Consider the following 11238-nt stretch of genomic DNA (forward strand, 5'->3'; position numbering starts at 1 on the left):
ACCTCCCCAAACTTGTCCTCTAAATGCTTGACGAAGAACTGAGGCATTGTGGAGAGAAAAGACTCCCCATCAGCTCTCGTGCAAACTAAGAATCGGGGCGAATAACTGTTACCTCCATCCTGAGACTTACGCTCTTCCCACGGCGTGGCCAGGGAGGTGAACGTTTTCGGATCGTACTTCTGAGCATTAAATTGAGCCCGAGAATGCTTAGAGACTGCTGGCGGCTGGCCGCCAGCGAGAGATGATGTACCACGCTTCATTGCGGGTCATCCGCCCTGATGCCACCTACTCCGACCAAGGGCCCTCCCCACGGGCGCCACCCAGCCACAGCAAAGGCCACCTGGCAGGATGGCCGTTGCCGGGAGTCCCGATACCCCAGGAGGATAGGCATCTACTCCTTGGCATACGTGGGGAGTTAACGGCGCAGGCATCAGTAGAGCGATCCCTGTGTTGTTAGGGGGCTACAACCAACAGGGTACATGGCGGCCCCACCACAACGGACTGGCTAGCGTGCTGGATCTTAGGTGCAAAAATGTCCAAGGTTGTCGTTGCAGTTAAAAGGAACACTGCAGAGTGCAGCGTGGTAATCGTACCCAGGGACATATCCTCACCCAAGAGATCGAAAACGAGCGGGACACCATTGCAACGACGAGAAAGCTGGCTAAAGGTCTAATTGCACGACGGATACAGTGCACCATGTAAGGCGCCCTTCCCCAATTAGCTCGCTCTTCGGAATAATTTAGAAAGATGGAGGTCAAACCCGAGAGGGGACCATCACATAAGGCTGAAACATGTGAGACTCCTTTTAGTCGCCTCTTACGACAGGCAGGAATACCGCGGGCCTATTCTAACCCCCGAACCCGCAGGGGTGGGGTGGGGGGTGGGGGGGGGGGGGGGGGGGTGGGAGTTGATGCTGTCAGGTGTGAATACTGCCAAACTATCAGTTTAATAAATAGTCATTGCAAAATACTTACTTGAGTCATTTACAGAAGAAGAATGGGAAACACTTTTAAAGCAACCTTGGGGAAGATCAGTTTGGATTCCAGAGAAGTACAGGAACACGCAAGGGAATACTCACCCTACAACATCTCTTAGAAGATTGGTTAACGAAAGGCAAACCTATGCTTATAGTATTTGTAGATTCCCAGAAAGCTACTGAAAATGTCAATCCAATACTCTCCTTGAAATACTGATGGCAGCAGGGATAAAATACATGGTGCAAAATGTTATTCACAACTTGTACAGAAAACAGAGTCAAGGGGCATGAAAGGGAAGCGGTGTTTGAGAAGGGAGTGAGACAGGGTTGCAGCCAATTGTCAATGTTACTCAACCTGTACACTGAGCAAACAGTAAAGGAAACCAAAGGAAAATTTTACAGTAGGAAATAAAGTTCAGAGAGAAGAAATAAAAATTCTAGTGTTTGCCAATAACATTAATTCTGTCAGAGGCAGCAAAGGACCTGGAAGTGCAACTGAAGGGGTGGACAGTATACAAAAGGAGGATATAAGATGAACATTAACGAAAACAAAACAAGGGTAATGGAATGCAGTCAAATTAAATCAGGCAATGCAAATGGAATTTGATTAGAAATGGAGACACGAAGTATTAGATGAGCTTTGCCTTTGAGCAGTAAAACAACTGACGATAGCTGAAAAAGAATATACGATGTAGACTGATAATGGCAAGAAAAGAGTTTCTGAAGAAGAGAATTTTGTTAACATTGAATGTAGACTTAAGTGTTAGAAAGTGTTTTCTGAAGGATTTGCCTAGAGTGGAGCCATGTATGGGAGTCTAAGGATACTCACAAATGAAATCATAAAATAACTGCTCACACAGGAGAGCACAAATATTGTCCGGTTCTTATTTTATTTTCATGTGAAGAATCATGCCAAGGAACAACATGTGTCTCAGATGTGATCGCGATCACAGCAGCTTCAAGAAATGCAATATTTGCGCAGATGCAAATACAGACGTTCCAGTTATCATACACTTAAGAGTGAAGAAGGGCCGAAGTCCTTGGGGAATATATAATTTTGAGAATTGCAATGTGATTCAGCAAATGAAAGATTAATGAAATATTCATTCTATTTCAAGGTTTCAAGTTGAACATACATCTTGACAAGTCTGATGATATATAGTTTCTTGTGTATACAGTTATAGGCGATATACAGATTATAAATACCGATGGTCTGTGTATTATTCAAGAACAGAGCAGTAGTATTTAATTCCTTTACAGTAATTACCATGCAGCCAGTGAACAAGTCTGCTACAGCCTTACAAGATGGCTCTGAGCACTATGGGACTTAACATCTAAGGTCATCAGTCCCCTAGAACTTAGAACTACTTAAACCTAACTAATCTAAGGACATCACACACATCCATGCCCGAGACAGGATTCGAACCTGCGACCGTAGCGGTCACGCGGTTCCAAATTGTAGTGCCTAGAACCGCACGGCCACTCCGGCTGGCCACCTTACAAGAGGCCATGGTCTAATACCATAAAAAGGCAACAGACCAAGTCTTATGCACAACATCAAAAAGATTAATAATCCTTTAGCATTTCTTCTGAAATTTTCCTCTACATTTTTGTAGATCTCGTTACTTCTTATTTTCAAGCCATCTTTTAGTTTGTATTGCACCCATTATTTTTCTAATAATCTATCTTTCAAGTACCTCTTCTCAGTCCGGCTTACAGTTCGTCGGGCATTCACATCCGTATAAAAAATTCTGGTCAACCATGGTGGTATAGTGTTTTAGTTTCGTTATCCTAGATAAGTATCTCTTGTCGTAAATATTCTTTGTAAAACCATATGCTCCCCCATTTTATAACATCTACCACAAATTTTTCTAGCCCATTGCATGGTATATTTTCTTCCAAAATATTTAAATTTACTTACACTGATTTACTTAGATTTGCTTTTCTATAAAATTTTGTACATTTTTTATACTTTCATGAATTTTATTTTTTCAGCCGAGATGTTGGACCAGCTAAATTTGCTGTTTCTTTCTGAACATTTGTTTTATAACTGTGTCCATCAGATTTTCTGAAAGTATTGCAGAATTGTCTGCAAAAGCCAGGCAGTTTACCTTAATATTTTTACCTTCCTAAAATTATTGGTTCATTTTTTTTTATTTTTTAGCTCCAAATTCCAGATAAATACTATTTTTCTATAATGCATTTAAACAGTAAAGGTAATAAACAATCCCACTGTCTAATACCAGTTCTCATTTAAAATGAGATAGATCTCCCACGAATTAACTTTAGATATCGTATTAGTCAAAGTTTCACAAATTATGTTCGCTGATCTTGCTTTAACACAAAATTTTCTAATTATTTTATCTATTGTTCCTCCGTCTACCAAATCAAATGCTTTTTGGAACTCAATAAATGATACTACTTTGGGTTGTTAACTTTGCGGCGAATTATTGATTAAATTACAAATCTGTTCTGGGCAGGATTTTCCCATTTGAAAACCACTCTCATATTCTTCCAATTGTTTAAAGTTTTAAGAGCTCTGTCCCAGAGAAATTGATATTTTGTATGCCAGTAGCAGAAATGGCATTCCCTTAATCGTTGACATTTTGATTATCTCCTTTTTCATGTAGCAGGTGGAGTAATGCTATTTTCCAACTCTTCTGGATTCTTTTCAGTTTTCTAAATGTTCAAGGAGCAGGTTTAAAAATCATTTATAATCTTTGGTTCTGACCATTTCAATAATTCTGCTGTAATGGAGACTTCACCACTTGCTCCGATGTTGGAGTGATTTGATGGCTTCATGAATTTCCCCCCCCCCCTCCAGATTTTATGGTACTGCTTGCTGGATATTCGAATTTAACTGCTTAACTGGACAGTTTACAAACCTGTCACATCATTGAAACAAGTAACTGGCACTGGACACCCTTTAAGCACACGTTTAAACCTTTGATAAAAATTTCCAGTAATATTTCCGGTAAAATTTTGTTGTATTTCCATAAGCCAATACATTTCAAACATCCTTTTGATTTTCCAGATTAATGAGGTTTCTTTTCATTTTTGTCTCAATTCTTCGATATGTCTTTTGTACAACCTCATTTTCAAGCTCTTTGTTCTAGGGCTTCTTCATGCATTTTGGTCTATGTCCTCTGTTTTCTCTTTGTCAGTCTTATGTTCTCTCTATTGCTTTAGTAATTTGTAACTGGAGTTTATGTCAATCTACATTTTGTTTTCTCAGTCTCTTCTCTAAATTTTTGTATATTTTCTATTGTAATATCAGCTGTAGTGGAGTTGTTCACGATTACTTTCTTGGCTGTGTTTTCTGTTTTAGATGAGAGAAACCTTATTTTAATCTTAGAGATAATGATCTGAATTAAATCCTCCATTTCTGCTTACTTTGACATTTATGATATCTTTGATATTCCTTTTAGATATGGTTATGTAATACAGTTTAAATTCGTGTTTAGATCTGGAGATAGAAGTTTTAGCTCTTCTTTAAACTACTATTTAACAAATAGAATAAAGATGGAACTGCAAACAGGTCAGGCAGTAAATACTTAAAATGGCATATCCTATAGTGCCATTGGATCCTGTCCACAATGTGACAGTACGACATGAAACCAAACAACCTAAGTCAGAAAAAGTTGAAATGTATCTGCTATAATATATATTCTATTTCAGAGAACATATATCAATCCTCAGCCTGGGACTATTACTACCGTATTTACTCGAATGTAAGCCACACTTTTTTTCCAGTTTTTGTAATCCAAAAAGCCGCCTGCAGCTTAGAATCGAGTGCAAAGTAAGCGGAAGTTCTGAAAAATGTTGGTAGGTGCCACCACAACTAAGTTCTGCCGTCGAATATATGTAGCGCTACACAGGAATGCTTTGCAGGCACAAGGATAAATACGGGTGCCAAAACCTCTGCGTCAGTAAATAAATTAAAAAAGGTGGAAGATGAGCTTTCTTCTTCCGCCCCGAGTTTCGGCCACTGCATTTTCATTTATTATCCAACGAAATACATACAAATTCAGTATTGTTCATCTTCGAATGTAGCATCATTTCAATGTACTACGAAAATCCGACTGACAAGACTGTTTGGGATGTTTGTCAATATGGCCCACTCTACATTCTGAATTTTTTCCTACCTGTGAGAAGAAATGGTTGCTAATAGGAACTTTTATGTATTGTTAATCACATGCAGTATTCTATTCACCATAAGAATAATACGAATATGAACATTTTGCCATGTATTGTTTCGTGTTTGCTGCTATCTCATTTAAATCCTGTCTGCCTAATAAACTACGAAACTAGAGTGAGATAACAGCCAACGCGGAAGAATGTACATATCATGTCATATTTATATTCGTATTATTCTTGTGCCTAATAGTGGTACAGTCAGAAATGAAGCACGGCAATTGACTAGATTTTTAAATCTAAGATGACTCTGTGCAGAATGTAATGTACTAACGAGGTGTCTGCAAAGATTTTCAAACGGAGAAAAATTTTCGCTAAACTCTCGCTCAGATCATCATCATCATCATCATCATCATCATCATCATCATCATCATCATCATCATCATCATCATCATCATCATCATCATCATCATCATCATCATACACAATCTATTATTTGGTTCTTGTTGATCATTATCGAAGAAAGCAGCAGTGTAAGTAACAACAAATAGCAGTCTCTTGCCATTGTTTCGCTAATGAGACGATTCCTCTCTTTTGTTTTTTAATTGTAAGCGGTGGTAGCGTGCACAAAAGCAAGCCATGTCGCAAGCGGCGACAGGTCGTAAACACACATTATCAGAAGGTGACAAACAATGCAGCACACAGTACAGTAATGCATTTTCAGATTAGAGTGATTTAAACACCTATAACAAAGAGAACGGCACTTATCAGATCAAAGAAAAATAAGCAATCAATTCAAACCAGACGAAGCACGTGAAAAAGGAAGGGTACCCGTATAAATACGGATGGAGCACCTGACGCATAGCAATGGCTACCTGGTAAAGCTTAACTGCTAAGCCTACGACTCTAACCAAATTACTGTAGGTGTATTGTCATTCATTCGACCTAAATTGTTTCTCATATTACAATGGACCAACTTTGTTTCGATTTGGAGGTGCGGCCTAAAACTTCTCTCTCCCCTTGAATTTCGAGTCTCAAATTTCAGGTGCGGCTTGGATTCGGGAAAATTTTTTTCCCTCGATTTCAAGTCTCATTTTTCAGGTGTGGCTTAGATTCGAGTAAATACGGTAGGTAGAATTAAAAAAGGAAATAGAAAACAGGGGAATACAGAAGTGTCCAATTCCACCTGTCTGCTTTGACCCATGACATCACCAATATGGTGGAAATGACCATTCTCAACGTTTCCAATGAAGTGCCTACGACATTACATAAAAGACAACAAACACAAAAATACATATAAAACCAACACACACACACACACACACACACACACACACACACACACACACACACACCTCTCCAAAAATATAATCAAACTAACGGTACCAGCGCGGGAAATTGGGGTTTTTTGGATGGGCACAAACTACGTATAAACACATACAGGCACACACCACAATCCGAAACCACACAAAACAACGATATAAGCGCCACAAAATTCCCAAGTTCCGTTACACTTACAATATCAACAGGAATCTGTCACTTCCCTTCACCTACATATCTCAACCACAACTGTCAATAGCACAAAATAAAAACCAACAACTCCAAAAATTATAATTCCACAGCAACTATTGATACCACAAAACCAACGGCTGAAACAACAAAAATTGGAAGCTGACACTTCCCTTGACCTATATAGGTCAACTGTGACTCAATACCGAAACATGCACAGCTACAATGACATTAGAATCAACCACTTCTCTTGGCCAGTATAGGTCAAGAGCTCACAATACCGAAACACACCTACGATGACAAATTGCAATCGGTCATTTCCCATAACCTACGCAGCTCAAATACAACTGACTATACAAAAAAATTTGAAATCTAGTACTTCCCCCTAAGATACGTAAATCAACTACAGGTGCTGATACCAAAACATCAACCACAAACACATGCAGTAAATAACACCAACCCTACAACACACAAAAACCCCACCGATCATCATAACACGCGAACAATAGACCCAAATAAACATTACTAGAAAGTTCCGGCACTGCACACTAACCCCCAACTCACATTCTGCTTACATACACCACATTTCACTATCTCCATAACAAGCACAAAAAGTTGCAGGAACTTAATTACGGACAACATGTCATTCCCCATTTCAGATCGCAGAGCGCACTATTAAACTTAGTCATATCCATACCTAACAAAAGGAGCCACAGATTGAATTAAATGACTTACCGCACCACAAACAGCGAACAAACAACATCAAACAACACTGCAAAAACAAACACAATGGAAATGTAATTCTTAACTCACTGAAACTAATTTCCGTTGTTCTATAACAGTCATGACCTATAAATGCATCGACACCCAAATGAACCCAGTACATCACCAGAGGACAGCACCCACCGCAACATGACATCTACAAACAAAAAACACAAACTAAACCCCATGCCATCGTGAGGTCACACAACAGAACACCCCTACGTCTTGGGTCAAAGCCGATGGGTGGGATCTGACGCCTCCGTTTACCCGAAAACTGCCTTATGAGCGAGCTGTGAGTTACAGCTTGGATTCAATTAATGAGCATTACTGGGATGCTCATCAATTCCTACAATTTTAAGCAAATATTGCTTTTACATGTTTCTCTCCAAACCATTAAGGTAAAACTAGAGAGATCCCTACCACCCGACTTCATCTACCATAATTTGTGACTAACAGGGGAAAAAAGGGGGGGAGGAAGTGACAATGGTACGCAATGTACTCACTGCCATGACTGAACAGAGTCGTAGTCTCAAAATTAGCCACCTCAAGGTCACACCCACACCCTGCCATCTGTCAATGTTGTGATTTGTCCACCTCGTGGCTTTGTTGCCACCTGTACACCATTAATAGTGCCATAGGTCAGCACCAACTGACTTTTCAGTGTTTCCATGGCATATTGTGTGGTTTCAGTCCTGGGTAGAGTGGTGCACTGATCTGTGTTTGGTAAGAGTGACATGCAGGAGCAAGGACTTACATGTATACTATGGTTGGAATGTATAAAGGGCGAAAAGCCATTCAAAAACATTCTAAACCTGTTTTGAATTGTCTTATTTGTACTAATTTGGCCACCAGTGAAGAAGACAAACAATATAAATTTTGTGCAAATTCATAAATGACAACAAAAGGTGTGATGTTTCCACATCATCGTTAGGCTATATTAGCACATCACATCTCCAGATTCGCAAGTGTTCCGATTCTCCAAGAAAGGGATATAAATGAGAATAAAAATCTACAGAATTTGACGATTTCAATAAGAAGCTTGTTTGTAGAAGTGTACATCTCACAACCTGATTATCACCTCTCAACTAAGCCTGAATATGCTACATTTCCATCCATCACTTGGATCTTCAGTCTGAAAATTATTCAGGCAAAATAAACATGGTTAAATGTTTGTCCCTCCACCCCCTACACCCACTGGCAGCAGGATAAAAGCTGTACAATGTCAAATATTTTGCATAAGGGTACTACCAACTATCCTCACAATGGGACAATTTAGCCAAGAAACATTAACCTAAAGATTACATACAAATCTGCATGTACTCACATGCTTTCACATAGCCTTCCCTGGAGTATTCTATCATACAACAGAAGTGTCAGCTGATGACATCTAGCTTCTTTGATCACTTAGCATACCCTCTGTAACCCTAGTAGCTATTATACAATTAACTGTTACCACATTTTCTGCTAACAACTCAAACTCTTAAAAGCACTTAAATTTCCTTGTTAAATGTATTTTAAATAATAACAAACCTCAAGAAGTGAAGACTTTTCTAAGGCATTTGCAATTATGCTTGTGTCCTTCGTTAAATTTGATAGACGTTGGAAGTTCAACATCACTGTTAAAGGCACCCATCCATCATCAAGCTTAATTTGCTCCTGGAGGAACCTGTCACGTGGAAGATTGATGTCTCCAAAGTAATACTGAAACAATCGGTTATGTCAATTGAATATGCTGAGGATTGTAATCCTAACAGAATATTACAAAAAATGCAATTTGTTGCACACACACACATATAGAGACAGGAAATTTAAATATGGGAAGGGCTCTTACCTCGACCTGCCTGATTATTTGTTTCTCCAGCTGTTTTTGATCGCCATTTTTAGGAGGTTCATCTTTGTCTGCTACACTCTCGCATGAAACTGCGTCTTTCCCTGCCTCACTTTTGCTTTCGTCAGTCTTTTCATTTTTGCTTTCGTCAGTCTTCTCTTCTGTACCAACTGAAACATCATTCTCTTCAGCCATTATTCCTGAAAGCAGTGAGCAAATTGTAGTCAATAGTTTGTTTAACACAAGCAGAACAATTCGACAATGACATCTTCAGAAGCGAATGACGCAAAAAAATTAAGAACTCTTCTAGACAATACTAGCAAAAATATTCTACCGAAATTAGTCATTCTTTAGATGACACACACGACTGAAATTAAATATAAGTGCACTTTAACGATATTAAAAGAGTACCACCTATCAGCAACTCCATAACCTTAATAAGATGAGCTACAACAGGTCTAGTGTTATTGGTCGGTGCCAAATAGTAGACGACCACCATAAAGCAAGCTGCACAAAATTCATAATAATGCAGCTCTAAGACTGTAAAGTTTTAAGATACACATGACCGTGATTCCAACGACCTGCCTGACGCAAAATAAATTTGGTCAACCATATATGCCTCATATTCCCCCCCTCAACAGGACTCTACGGCAGTGCGATCTCTAGCTTGTTTTCAGCAGATTGTTCAAGTTCCATACAGGATATATCACGTAATTTTGCAACATATTCCGATAACGTCGTTGATTATACTATAAAAGCACTTTCCTTATACACCATGAGGACATAAATAAGCTCGTCTGTGGAAACAATTATACGTATAACTCTTCTGAGTCAACTATGTTTGACTTGTGAAGTTTGATGAACTTGGTTTCCACACGGTTGAGGTAAACACTAACCTTTCATGCACACGTGCTTCTAAAGTTATATGATTCTATGCTAAACCCAAATCGTGTGAAAACAGCACATACTATGTAACACTCCACTAATACATTAATTTCACTATAATACTGTTAATTACCAGCTTCTACACTCCACCACCCCAAATTGCATACGCACGCACAATTCCAACAAGCTCCCAACTCCCGCTTCAGCACCAAATCTTCAGACTGGCAAAGACTATACGACGAAGATATCCCGTACCGCCAAACTACAAATGAATCGATTTTCGGCATCCTGCAGGAAGTCCCAGGTCCACATACAACGATCTGTCTGCGCAAATACTTGACTAGAGGTATGCATGCAATAAATCGCCACCAATTCGTTCGTTTACACGACGTCCATAAGGAGTCATCTGAATAAAGGCCAAGTCACTCTGGCTATCACTTAACGTCAAAAATTACACAAACCATTTCAAATAGCGGTGTTCACACAGGCAATCAACGGAACTTCATGACACATTGAGGTTCTCGGAGAGAACATTTTGACGACGGTATCGTCTGCAAATATCGGAAGTTAATCATAGCCCGTCGGCACGTGGAAGGAGGCAGCTAAAGAGCAATCAGTCTACATAGGAGATTGCTTACCAATCACTCCTGTGATCGGTTCTAGAATATTCCTCAGATGTGTGGGACACGAACCAAATAGGACTGAAGGGGATATTGAACATATACATAACAGGGCAGCACAAATGGTCACAGGTTTGTTTCGTCCATGGAAGGGTGTCACAGAGATACTGAAGGAACTAAATTGGAAGACTCTTGAAATTAGATGTAAATTATCCCAAGAACGTCTATTAATAAAGATTCAAGGACCATCTTTAAATGATATATTTCAGTCCCCTAAGTATCACTCACATAGGAATCGTGTGGTTAAGAGTACAATAATTACTGCACGCAAACAATCCTTCTTCCCGTGTTCCATGCGTGAATGGTATGGGAATAAACCCTAACAACTGGAACAGTGGGATGTACCCTCTGCCCTGAATCTCGTGGTGGTTTGCAGAGTATAGATGTAGATGTAAAGTTGGGGATCATTCAAAATGTAGACGGGATATCCAACATCGCCAGACACAGTGCCATCGGCAAATGGC

The 11238-nt window shown here is 39.4% G+C and overlaps 1 protein-coding gene across 1 annotated transcript in view; it reads right to left on the reverse strand.

Annotated features, from left to right (window-relative positions):
• The window catches only part of LOC126191333 (la protein homolog), a 59099-nt gene extending 48748 nt beyond the window's left edge, over nucleotides 1–10351 (reverse strand). Inside the window, exons 1-3 of the mRNA XM_049932167.1 lie at nucleotides 10228–10351; nucleotides 9213–9409; nucleotides 8912–9082 (exon numbers count right to left, since the gene is read on the reverse strand). Of these exons, the coding sequence (XP_049788124.1) occupies nucleotides 8912–9082; nucleotides 9213–9404 (363 nt within the window). The 5' untranslated portion in view covers nucleotides 9405–9409; nucleotides 10228–10351. The remainder of the gene's footprint in view (nucleotides 1–8911; nucleotides 9083–9212; nucleotides 9410–10227) is intronic.
• Between the last annotated feature and the right edge of the window lie 887 nt (nucleotides 10352–11238).

This window comes from Schistocerca cancellata, chromosome 6, assembly GCF_023864275.1.
Source record: "Schistocerca cancellata isolate TAMUIC-IGC-003103 chromosome 6, iqSchCanc2.1, whole genome shotgun sequence".
Lineage (NCBI taxonomy): Eukaryota > Metazoa > Arthropoda > Insecta > Orthoptera > Acrididae > Schistocerca > Schistocerca cancellata.